This window comes from Octopus sinensis, linkage group LG5, assembly GCF_006345805.1.
Source record: "Octopus sinensis linkage group LG5, ASM634580v1, whole genome shotgun sequence".
Lineage (NCBI taxonomy): Eukaryota > Metazoa > Mollusca > Cephalopoda > Octopoda > Octopodidae > Octopus > Octopus sinensis.
The window spans coordinates 25628839-25642683 of record NC_043001.1 but is presented as its reverse complement, the minus strand read 5'-3'; the positions used below and the strand labels follow the sequence as shown (position 1 = coordinate 25642683).

General features: G+C 37.7%; 1 protein-coding gene across 4 annotated transcripts in view; it reads right to left on the bottom strand.

The window, feature by feature from the left end:
* Positions 1 to 3090: 3090 nt before the first annotated feature.
* The window catches only part of LOC115212333 (thymidine kinase 2, mitochondrial-like), a 35596-nt gene continuing 24841 nt past the window's right edge, over positions 3091 to 13845 (bottom strand). For all 4 annotated transcript variants that reach the window (XM_029781197.2, XM_036503252.1, XM_036503251.1 and 1 more), the window contains exons 8-11: positions 12211 to 12290; positions 9311 to 9391; positions 3928 to 4066; positions 3091 to 3336 (exon numbers count right to left, since the gene is read on the bottom strand). In XM_029781197.2, coding sequence (XP_029637057.1) covers positions 3983 to 4066; positions 9311 to 9391; positions 12211 to 12290 — 245 coding nt within the window. In that variant the 3' untranslated portion in view covers positions 3091 to 3336; positions 3928 to 3982. The remainder of the gene's footprint in view (positions 3337 to 3927; positions 4067 to 9310; positions 9392 to 12210; positions 12291 to 13845) is intronic.

Genomic DNA, 13845 nt, shown 5'->3' with positions numbered 1-13845 from the left:
TGGGGCTCTTGTCCACTTTCACACTTTAACTATGGGGCTTTTGTCCTATACTCGCAACGAAATGTACATTACTTAACAGTTTGGTGTCCACCCCACACTCTTGCTTCTTCATAACTCCCTTTAAAATGCATAATTTGTAACAAAACTTTACAGAAATACATTTTCTGTAGGTGTAGATTATGATTATGCTGACAAGATTTAAAAAACAAATCCTAAAGTTAGGTAAATTTGGGGTAACAAAGTTAGATAGGGGAGAAAATTATATAAAAATTCATCCTCCAAATAAATTTTTTTTTTTTTCTGATCTTAGCAAAATCATTGTAATGTATACCCTCTGTAATATTTCATTATAAATTAGTCTTTTTAAAGGAGGTTATGAGGATGGTGTTAGCTAAATAAATGGAGAAGTTAAACAAAAATCTCAGACAAGAGATCTCGAACAAAAAACCTGGTGGTTAGTCATCTGTTAGTATTGACATAACATTAATGTAGCGTTAGTTATTTTGTTTTGTTTTTTTTTCTCTCAAACTGTTTCAGATTAGTTATCCATGAGAAATCTATAACTTTATCCTAAATATAACAGTATTTGTTGGTAGTAAATAAAAACTGTAAAATATATTAAAACATCTGAAAACAAAACAAAGATAGTGGTGACTACAATATATTTGAATATTGTGCCATATCACCTTATAGGGATCTCACTTGGCCCTGCCTTGCTGAGATTCGAAATCAAATCTAAGATTTCTTGCTTGTCAAATCCACCCACTATTTGTTGACCAAGTGGGAAAATCTCTGTCAAAAGAACATTGATTGATGTGTTTCCAATTGACCCACAACCACGTAGTGTCAGGAAAAGTTCAAATGGATAGTAGGTGACCTAAATGTATATAAGTTATTCATATAATGGTATATCCATCTTTCTAGTGGAATGGGCCATTATAAATACTAGCGCTCTGCAAACAGAAAGGCAGTGACAGTAACTGACTGGTTCGAAATACCATCTTGGCAGAACATCGTAGAGGGACAGCTATGGAATTCAACAAACGATACAGTTGTCCTGTCCACCAATTACTTTCTCACTCATTCGTTTAATCAATTTAGTTACTGCTGTTACAACGGGGAACATGAGAATACGTAAGTTCAACACTATCTACCCTTTTACAAGAAAATATAGCTGTCATTACTTCATATGCTTTCTGACTGTTTTTATGCAAGCCTGCCTGTCGTGGTTTGGCTTTAATTATATGTAATAGATAAATATGTTATCTACAACTTCAGCCACTGTCCTTCTTTCTTGGAGTCATCTTCATCTCTCTCACTGTGTTACAACTTTTGTTCTAAATCAGTGATTCCTAACCTGTGGTTTGCAAAGGTAGTACTGGGCGTCCATGAACTAAATTCAAAATTTCATATATATACATATATATATATAAACACACACACTGAACTGCAAAAGAAATGTAATTTTTTAAAATGTCATTTTTATATGACAAATTCTGAAAATTTATTTTGGGGATTGAGTGTAAATATTCCAAGACATGCTGGTTTATGGTTGAGACCCAGATTGCAGGTAACCTTTCAACTTTCCCTGAAACGAGACACCAAAACGCAGCTTTGTTGAATGCCGTGGGTGGCAGTTGCAAACAATTGTTATGAAAACTGAAATGCATACGCATCTCGTGGAGGTTATGAGTATAAAAATAAACTCAACCCGCATTCCTGGCATTCATAATTTGGACACACCAGGTATGACTTGATTGTCAGCAGTGCAAAGAGAACAAACTATTGGCCGATTGCAAGCAGGGCAGCATGCCCTGGTTGCGAAACCTTACAATACCCATGCCAGCACCATCTGTTGCCAGCACCATCTGTTGCCAGCACCATCTGTTGCCTGCAACAGTGATACAACACCAACATCACTGCAGACTGTGCCCGCAGAGGGCACCCCTAGGTGACCATGCCCAGGCAGGACCACTTCATCCACATGCAACACCTCCATGATTGCTTCAGACCAGCCAGTGTGACAGTTCGCAAGACCACTAGCACTGGACAGTGACCCATCAGTGATGACATAGTACAATGTCAACTGGCCGCCAGCAACCTACATTGCTGTCACCCTGCATCAGGACCTGTCTTCACCATCTGCTACCATCATGCACGACTACAGTGGGCTACACAGCACCGACATTGGCGGCATCAACAATGGATGTCGGCAGTCTTCCCTGACAAGGGCCAGTACTGTGTTTCCACCTCGGATAGCAAGGGTGTGGCATAGGAGGGGTGAACAATACAGTGACGTATGTGTCATGGAGAGAAATGCATGGAGTGGCCAAAGCATCACTCTTAACTTCACTCTTGCAAGAATTTGAGCCAGGTCTCTGATTTGAGGGTAACTCTCTCCCTTCCAGCAGTCTCCAAGGTACAGTAGAGGATCAGGGAAACTGTCTTTCCTCCTGACCAAAAGATAAATAAAAGTAAGAAGTTTGCTTCCTAACCATATGGTTCTGGGTTCAGTCCCACTGCATGGCACCTTGGCTAAGTGTCTTTGGATTGACCAAAGCCTTGTGAGTGGATTTGGTAGACAGAAACTGAAAGAAGGCTGTCGTGTGTGCATGCATGTTAATGTCTTCTTACCTTGACTTTGTGATAGATGTGAGTGCCACCATCATGCAATCAGTGTCTTTTTCTAATCTGTGAAAACCTGTCTGGTCATGGAGAAATATTACTTTATTTGGAAACAGGGGAGGATTGGTGATGGGAAGAACACCCAGCCACTGAAAATCCACTTCAGCAGATTCCCGCCAACCCATATCATTATGGAAAAGTGGATGTTAAAATGATGACAAACAGTAGTAAAATGCTTTATCTTTTCTGGTGGTGGTGGTGGTGGCAGTTGTGGTGTATTACTAATTTTCTTTGATTTTGATATTATTACTAGTGGGTTGAGAGATTGCATAGAGTTTTAACCATTACCATTCTTATGTGTTTAGAATGGATGGCACAACTGAGGGGGCACGAAACAAATTGTTGTATCTTGGGACAGTCATTTTACCAATAAAAACAAGTACACTGGATCTATTTAACTTTTTATTATTATCAGTCAACTAGTTCACTAATTAACCAATTGACTAATCAAATGCTTGATTAATCATTGGTCAATCATTCAATGAGTTGTTCTGCAAGAGCATTTTCGTTGCCATTTGTGACTTCATAAATGACATACCCTCGTTCATCCAGATCTATCACGTTGCATCCAAACAAAGCAATTTGCAGTATTTCGTCCTTTTCAGCAATGTGTTCAAACCACACTGGGGCTGATTTCAGTTATCATCCCTCCTAGGTCAATAAAATAAATAATCAATATACTGGCAATCAATTCAATTAGCTACACCACTTTGTGACATTTTTTTTTACCAATGTGAGAAATTATGATTCAATGATTAAAAATGAGAAATGTTAAAGCACTGAGTTATTGTTTTGTCACAGGCTAACCTTGATCAAGCAGACATTTGACTGAAAGTGTTCAAGCCATGATTATCTTGTACTAGCAAGTTCACTCACAAGGCATTGGTTAGCCTAAGGCTATAGAAGACACTTGCCCAAAGTGCCATGCAGTAGGACTGAACCCGAAACCATGTGGTTGCAAAGCCAGCTTCATAACCACACAACCATGCAAGTGCTTATTCACAGCTCAAATATAAAATTATTTCTTATCAATTAGTAAACCAGATGATGCATATATTGATTATGAATTTAGCCTTTAACTAACATGCAAATTACCATTAATAATAAGTTTGATGATGAGGATTTTATTTGAAGGCTGAGTATACTTTATTTATCAAGATGCAAAATGGTATATTCATTATATTCAATATATATTGTATTTTCTTTAGTCATAAAATGCATTGATTAAAAAATAATACTTACATTACATCATCATATGTTGACGCAAAACTATCAAACATGGGTATTATGCATGCATTTATAATGCCCGGCACAAAATCTGTGATTTTTCCTCTTCATAGACATTAAATAATTTTTCTAAATGCAGATTTGTGTCAATAACCTGGAATGTATAATTTTTTATAATACTTTTAAAACTTGAGTGAAAAGTTTAAAATACTGATTTCAAATTTTGGCACAAGGCCAGCAATTTCAGATTAGACTGGTACTTATTTCATTAACCATGAAAGGATGAAAGGCAAAGACGATTTTGGAATTTGAACTCAGAATATTAAGATGGGTAAAATGCCACTAAGCGTTTTGCTTGGCATTGCTAACAATTCTGCTGGCTTGCCGCCTTCATAAAGTTAAAAATATTACTGCAATATTTAAATTTCAAACAAACTGGGAAAAGAATATATTTTTGAAAAATAATTTTAATGAAATTTATTCAATGAAAATGCTTTCGATGAAACTTGAAATTAAAAAATAATAACAACTATTATGTGAAAATATCCTTTAATAAAAACAGCTATTCTGTAAGGACAACCTTTTTTCTTCTGGGAGTTTACAAATAGTATAGCTGACAAGATATTAGACATTATGAGAGATTAACAGTTTATATCCAGTCACTGTCACTAGTTTGTATCTCTGGTTAAAACATTCAGGTTCACTTACTTGAAAATAGATACTACAGAGTGGGTTTAGCTTACCACTATAAATGCTGTAGAATTGGTGAGTCATTTGTTATTTTGATGTGTTGAACTCAATTCTTCCAGCAGGAAAGTGTATGCAATAGACTTGTAAAGAGATCTAGGCTTATGTCTAGCTAATGCTTTTAACTAATGAGTACCAAAGGACCAAGGAATGAAGTAATTGATTCTACAGTACATTACAAAGGCAAGCTTATTACTGAAGGTTTTCTTTTTCTGATGAATTATCCAGTAGTTCAGCTCCTGTGGAGCCTTGGCATGAATTTAAAACATCTGAATATTGAATTCATATGATGATGAAGTATTCCATATGTACCTTAAAGATTTATACAATTGCAAAAACTAGACTGTAAGAAACCTGATTAAGTGTACCCATCATTGTCTTTTAACATCCACTTTCCATGCTAGCATGGGTTGGATGATTTGACTGAGGGCTGGTGAACCAGATGGCTGTACCAGGCTCCAATCTTGATCTGGCAGAGTTTCTACAGCTGGATGCCTTTCCTAATGCCAACCACTCCGAGAGTGTAGTGGGTGCTTCTACATGCCACCGGCATGGGGGCCAGTCAGGTGGTACTGGCAACGACCTCACTCAAATGTTTTTTCACGTGCCACCGGCACAAGTGCCATTAAGGCGGAAAGTAATCTATCACTCCTAAAAGTCCCCTCAATCACACCAACATTTTGGGTCATTTCATGTCTTGCATCTGGTTCACTAGGCAAATATTCTTATCCTCTGAAACAATGTTAGTCCATAGCATAATTAACCACAATTCCTAATTTTTCTGATTCTCTATTCTAACTAGCAATGTATCCTGGCATTGCCTGTGTGTTATGACCTACAGCTACAGTGTATTATTTTTGCCTTTCTTATGGGCAGAATCAGCACAGCTGATATGTAGTGAACTGGATTACTGCCGTAATGGAAATTATTGTTAGTCTAAAAGTGAAGGTGGGGAAGGTACAATTTGCATGGGTTTGCATGACTGCTTTCTGTCCTTAAGAAGGATCACAAACTATGTATTGTTTCATAATATAAAAGGGAGCTAATACGATTTTGCCCAGAAATCTTTTCAAAATTTCAATTTCCTCTCCCCACCGTCCCCACTGCAATTTCTTAATTTGTAACTTTCTTTTTGAATTTTTTTTTTATCTACATAGAAAAATACAGAGATTATGAATCTGGGAAATATTTTTTTAAAGTTTAATTTTCTTAAAGAAACACTCAATGCCCCTTCACCCACCTCACCCATCCATCACCTACCCACTTTTAAAAAGCTAAAACCTCCCAATGTTTCACACATGCTTAGAATTGTACTGAAATAGCAGACATAAAAAATACTAGACCACCACTAGAAAACCCGACATGCTAGAAACAACAGGTAAAGGACATTGTTTCTGAAGAAACTTCCCTACTATTCAAAATGCTGAAGGTGAAACATTTGGAGTTTGTAGCTTTTTGAAAGTGGTGAGTTGATAGGTGGATGTTTGAGAAGGAGATTTTAGTGTATCTTTTCAGAAAAGAAAAGGAAGAAGAAAATTTTTTTTAAGATTTGTACTCTCTGTTTTTTTCTCCATGAATTATCAAGAAAAAAAATTTGGAAAAAAGTAAAAAAGATGAAGAAATCAGGGTGAGAAGGGAGAAAATTAAAATATTGAGAACATGTATTGTGGGTGAAATCCTAATTTCTTGTATCAAAAACAGGAATCAGAAGAAATTTAGGAAAAAAGTAAGGTAAGAGTGAGGGGTGGGGCGCAAGTGTCACCTCAAACATGCTAGAAACAACAGATAAAGGATAGGATTTCTGGGAAAACTTCTGAGTTTATATTGAAGATCATGTTTTTAAATACACTCATCACAAACACAAATTACAGAATAGAAAAAGGTAATTTCAATTGGATTTGAGTTGTAATTTTGCGCATGCACACAGCAAGAAATAACATAATTTGTACACAAGTGTGTGTGTGCATGCGTGCCAAAGGAAGAGTTTTATGGCATTCTTTCATTTGAAGCAGCAAAGTTGTCAGCTCGATCATGTGAAATTATATGATTGCTCGTTAATTTTTACAAAAAATTTTATTTTTTTATGATTTGAAGAGAGCAGAAATTGAAAGAGATGAGAAAGTGAAAAGACGACATTTGCTTTGAAGTGAGAGCAGAAAGTGAAAGATGTATGTACGTGTATATGAAATGGATGTGTGTGTGTGTATGTGAGAGAGAGCACGGCAAGAGAGTGAGTGAGGGAAGGTGTGTGTTGTCATCTATGTACTTTTTGTATGTATGTATAAGTGGCACTCACTCTCTCTCTCTCTCACACACATTATCTTTCATATACACATAAATACATATGCAAACATCTTTTTTGTTTGTATATGAGCATGTGCATGTGAGAGAGAGTGTGAGTGGCTGCATTTCCTCATAACATATAGAGAAATGGATGTCTTTTAATGAAATTGTTTTGGTTGTGGCTTATTTCAATACAATATTTATGTGTACATTTTCATAAATGTTTGTCTGAGTAGAATTCTATGCATGCATGAAACATTAGACAAAAATTAAACATTAGAAGCAAATCAAAATATTGCCCGAAAATGACCTCAAAATTGTGTGACAGGATCTTGTTTCTGAGGTTATTTTAGTAATAAAAAAAGAGTTGCAGTGCCAAAAACATAGTTTATTTAGTAACCTTTATATATATAGACAGATGATAAGCAGCTTTCTTTATTACAGTACAGATGAGACTAATTAGGAAAAACATTACTTTCATGATTCACACATCATCACTCTCGTAATGTAACACTTTGTATTTTTGGTTCAAATTGAAAGTATGAAACTATTTTCACTTTCTAACGAAACCTGGTTGTTGTAGAGTAGTGTCTTTAAATTACTACAGCTAGTTGTTGAGATAATGAAGAAAATATGTAAATGAAAATAAAGTTTATTTGGTAGCCGAAAGATTATTGAATCTTTTGATACCCATACATCAAAATTGGCAACTCAGTTTTTGAATGCATAAGGAACATACACATACACACACATACACATAAGACCCGGCAGGACAAGTGAGACCATAACCCGTGGCCTTCTACATGGGATGGAGCCAGCCTACGTATGCATACCTTCCCTTCTTGGGACACAAAACTCTACTTGTGAAGACCTGTTGAGGCAAGTGAGGATCAGAATCGAAATCAATCAATGGAAATTGCAGATGAGTTACCAGTGCCGGTGGCATGTAAGAGAACCATCCATTCGTGACCGTTGCCAGCACCGCCCCGACTGGCCTCGTGCCGGTGGCACGTAAAAAGCACCATCCATTCGTGTCTGTTGCCAGCCTTGCCTGGCCCCCGTGCTGGTGGCACATAAAAGCACCATCCGTTCGTGGCCGTTTGCCAGCTCTGTCTGGCACCTGTGCGGGTGGCACGTAAAAAGCACCCACTACACTCACGGAGTGGTTGGCGTCCAGCCGTAGAAACACTGCCAGATCTGACTGGGCCTGATGAAGCCTTCCGGCTTCACAGACCCCAGTTGAACCGTCCAACCCATGCTAGCATGGAAAATGGACGCTAAACGATGATGATGATGATGACACAAACCCTCTTTTATAAATATAAATATATATATATATATATATATAGATAGATAAACCATGACATTGTAAAAGGCGAAACCTTTTCGAACTATAGTAGCTGGAGCTACATGTTTGTTTAGGCTGTGTGTTGTTGCCCATATAAAGCCAAGTTACAATATTTGCTTTCAGTGAAACACATTTATTTCCACAACGATATTGCAAAGGTTACTTGCTGAAAGCTGTGAGATTAAATGTCAGGAGTGTGTTTTTGTGTGTAGAGAGGAAAAAATGTGTCTTCATATTTGGCGAGTTGGTTGTTTAACCTAAGATGAGTGGCATAAATGACCAAAAATCTTCTATGAAGCCTCTGTGTTCATCTGTCTCCTCTTGAACTTCTGCAGCCTTCTACTAGTACTAGCTCCCTTCTCTATATTTGTATTTCCCATGCATGTCAATTTACAACCTTCATTTGGCATGAAACTATATGGAATTTTCTACACAAATGTGCTGGGATAGCAACTGGCTGAAAAGTAGGCTAAGATCACCTGATATGAACCAATGCCACCAAATATAGAAATTTCATATGTCATGGCTTTTGCTTGTTATGGAACTATCAGTTTTGAATGCTGAATACCACTACACTTTTTCTATTCTATCCAAATTGCATTGGCAAATTTCTTTTCTTATTTGCATCCCTAGTTATCTATTTAACATTCTATAGTTCACTTGAGCATGTTAAACCTCTTTTTCTATGGATTACAGCCAATTGTATGGGTCTGAATTATCTTCCTCTGCCATCCTATTTTTATTCCTTTCAATGGAACTCTCTCAACCCATACTTGCATTACCTATGGAATTCTCTAAGGATCAGCTATATTGTCTATTATTTTCAGCTTTTCCAACATTGAACTTTTGTCATACAGTGTGGTATATGAGATTCATACTTAATTCTAGAAATACAATAATTCTAAATTAAATGAACAAGTTTCAGCAACAAAAGAAAAAATTCTAAAAATGGAAATATAGACTATAGAAACAATATATCTCAAGGATGATATTGATAACTAAGAATATCTTAATACTTACTTTAACAGGAGCAGGTAATGGGCCATAAGATTGTTTGATAAGCCACTCTTCGTGGATTTTGTGAAGGTTTTCTAGCAAAGACTGGAAGAAATATAAAAAGAAAACTGTCTGATAGATGAAGCATAAACATTTACATGTGAAGAGAATGGTTGTCAAAAACTGAATTAACAACGAAGTAATAGAAGCTACCAAAATAGAAATTAAACCAAGAACAAGTTGAGAGACGCAATGTTTGAGCTGTCCTGCCCTCAACAGCAAACTGTGACATCTCTCCTTAACTTACAAAAGATGGAGCTCTGCATTTTAATACAAGCTTGTTGATAGCTGAAAGCCTGTTTAGAAGCAGAATTTGTCAAAATGTGATATTTGCAGCAGGTATCAATAAATAAAAATACACTATACATTTTCACAAACATATGCTGTGACTGCAAAGACCTGACAAATAATGTGAGTTCATGGCTGCTTCTTGCACCAGTTTCGCACAGCCCCAGCCCATCCAAAGTACCTTGGATTGCAGAACAACCTGCTGTGTTTACCTTGGATCATAGGGTGACCTGCTGTGCCACCTTGACTGGCTTCTGTGCCGGTGGCACATGACCTGCTGTGCTTGAGGAGACCTATTGAGTCAAGTACATCAACATCAAAATAAATATCAAATGGAAATTATAGTTGTGATACCTGTGCCGGTGGCACGTAAAAAGCACCATCCGAATGTGGCCAATGCCAGCGCCGCCTTGCCTGGCTTCTGTGCCGGTAGCACATAAAAAGCACCAACCAATCGTGGCCGCTGCCAGCTTCCCCTGGCACCTGTGCCGGTGGCGCGTAAAAATCACCCACTACACACGGAGTAGTTGGCATTAGGAAGGGCATCCAGCTGTAGAAACACTGCCAGATCAGACTGGAGCCTGGTGCAGCCTCTTGGCTTCTCAGACCCCAGTCGAACTGTCCAACCCATGCTAGCACGGAAAATGGATGTTAAACGATGATGATGATGACGATGATGTGTAAATCAACACAGCTAAAAGTAAGACCTCTCTGGATATAATTTGAGAAAGATAACACACTGTATTGCTAAATGACAGTAGGTGATGGGATACTGAAAGTTGCAAAGCACCAGCTACTATGGAAATGAATAAATAAATTACAGTCCAGGAACGGCTGTTTGGTTGAGAAGCCTGATTCCCGATAATGTGGTCTTGGGTTCAGTCATACTGCCTGGCATTTTGGGAAGTGTCTTTTACTACAGACCTGGGGTGAACAAAAAATTGTGAGATGTAGTAGATAGAAACTCGAAGATAGATAGATGGACGGACGGATGGATGGACATGTGTAAGTACATACATATGCATGCATGTATGCATGTGTTGTGTGTGTTACTATCTTCTTGTCTTGACATCATGTAATAGTTGTAAGCAGGTGTCATCATGCAAGCAGCATCCTTCAGTTCCAATCTTCCATGAAAACACATCTGGTCATGGGAAAGCATTATCCTTTTTGGTTATAGGTGAGGGTTGGTGGCAGGAAGGGCATCCAGCTGTAGAAAATCTACCTCAATAAATCCTGTCTGACCCAAGTGAGCATGGGAAAACTGAACACAGGCACAGACATGGCTGTTTGGTAAGTAGTTTGTTTCTCAACCACATGGTTTCAGGTTCAGTTCCACTGTGTGGCACCTCCGGCAAGTGTCTTCTACTATAGTCTCAAGCCAACCAAAATCTTGTGAGTGAATTTGGTAGATGGAAACTGAAAGAAGCCCGTCTTATATATGTATGTGTGTCTCCTACCACTGCTTGACAACCAGTGTTGATGAGTTTATGTCCCCATAACTTAGTGGTTCAGTAAAAAAGAATAATAGCATAAGTACTGGGGGCGGTTTGTTTGACTAAAATTCTATAAGCAGGTGCTCCAGCATGGTCAAAGTCTAATGACTGAAACAAGTTGACTGCGCTAGGACTAGGTGGTGAAGCATGATCTCCGAACATCGGGCTTCACGAAGGCAATGACTAGTGACCAAGACCTTTGGTGATATACCGTACTTGAGAAGACCCGTCAAGCCAAGTGGAACCATAGTCGTGGCTTATGTTGGTGTCACATAAAAAAACACCATTCAAGTGTTGGGCGTAACAGAGGTAATGTGTCCAATGCTGGTGTCGCATGGCACAGTGGTCAATGCTGATGTCATGTAGTAATGTGGCCAATGCTGGTGTCACATAATTAGCACCTGTACCGGTGACATGTAAAATGCACCTTTCAAGTGTTGGGTCTCACGGAAGTAATGATAAATGACTGGGACCCTTGAACAGAAAACCCATCAAGCCAAGTGAAATTATAGTTGTAGCAGATACTGGTGTCATGCGACTGGCACCCGTGCCAGTGGCACGTAAATGCACCCATGCCAGTGGCACGTAAAAGCACCCATTACACTCTGTTAAGTGGTTGGTGTTAGGAAGGGCATCCAGCCATAGAAACTATGCCAAATCAGACTGGAGTCTAGTACAGCCTTTCAGCTTACCAGCCCTGGTCAAATTATCCAACCCATGCCAGCATGGATAACAGATGCTTGATGATGATGATGATGATGATGATGACGATGATGATGGTGGTGATGATGGTGATGATAGTGATGATGATGATGATGATGATGATGATGATGATGATAAATGAATGAATGAATGAATGAATGAATGAATGATGAATGATGATAAAGTCATTCTGAAAAATGACAGTGCAAATATCAAAAAATTTGAAATTTGATTTGCAGAAAAAATTTAGCAAACAGAATTTTCAAATTAGTAAAATCAATTACATTTTTGATTTCAGTGTTCCAGATATCCACATTCTTTTCAGGAAAGAGATGCCAAAAGGCTGTTTTTAAGGAATATAACAGTAAAGGTTCTTACCACTGGAACAGGATCTTCTTCTTTTCTACATCTTTTTTTCAATCTCTCAAAGCACAAATGAGGATCTGCCTTTAAATATACTGAGAGAAAAATGAATATCAGTACACATGCAGATATGCATACACACGCATTATATAAATAGCACATACAAACAAGAGATGCCAACTAACGCATCTGAATAAGAACTGACTTGGAACATGGCAGCTTGTACAACCCATGGTAGCATGGAGTGGAGGCACATGGCCTAGTGGTTAGAGCAGCGGATTCGCGGTCGAGGGATCGCGGGTTCGAATCTCAGACCGGGCGGTGTGTGTGTTTATGAGTGAAACACCTAAGCTCTACACGGCTCTGGTAATGGCGAACTTCTGCTGACTCTTTCGCCACAACTTTCTCTCACTCATTCCTCCTGCATCTTGTAGCTCACCTGCGACGGACCAGCGTCCCATCCAGGTGGGGAACCTATACGCCAAGGAAACCGGCAAACCGGCCCTATGAGCCAGGCATGGCTCGAGAAGGAACAAGCATGGTAGCATGGAGAATGGACTAAATTTATGATAATGACATACAAATAATAATAATAAGCATCACAATCATTTAATGTCCACTTTTCCCTGTTTGCATGGGTCAGATGGAGTTTACCAAAGCAGACCTTCTCTGAACAGATGCTCTTCCTGTTGGCAACCCTCACCTGTTTTCCAAGCAAGTTTAATATTCCTCTATGGCAAGACACAGAATATTGGATAAGAATGACACTGCTTGTATGACCATGGCACTCATTTACAACAATCACTCATGCAATGTCAAGATAAGGAGACACAAATATACACACACAATGGGCTTCTTTTCAGTTTCCATTTTCCAAATTCACCCACTAAACCTGAAATTATGTGGTTAAGAAGTAAACTTCTTAACCACAGAACCAAACCTGCACCTAACACACATACACACACACACACACAGAGTGCTGGTACAGCACTGACTCTCTCATATTCCAGTGGGATGTCAATGTATGTTCAAGAAACAATTAGCAAAAGCATGGTACATGCTACCAAGTCATACTTGCTTGCGAGTGATGGCTTTGGTTTTGCTTTTCTTCATAGACACACACAAGTGCAAACACACATACATATACACATATACAAACATATCTTCAATATATCAAACATATTAAAAATATATAGAGTAACCAATACATTAAAAAGGTACATATAAAAATATATAAATATATATATAGGAGAGTTTATGAAAAAAACAAAAGACGAAGACAGGTGGTGTACAAAACAAACAGATGTATAAGTATAACACTCAGGAATAGAAAAAATCTTTTACGTTTCAAGCCTACGCTTTTCTACAGAAAGGGACACAGAAAAAACAAGGAGAGAAAAAAAATGTGTGTAGTGGCTAATGATCAATCATGGCAACAAGTGCCGGACATATATATATATATATATATATATACATATATATATATACATATACATATATATATATATATATATATACATATATATATATACATATATATATATACATATATATATATACATATATATTATACATATATATATATATATATATATATAATATATATATACATATATATTATATATATATATATATATATCATCATCATCA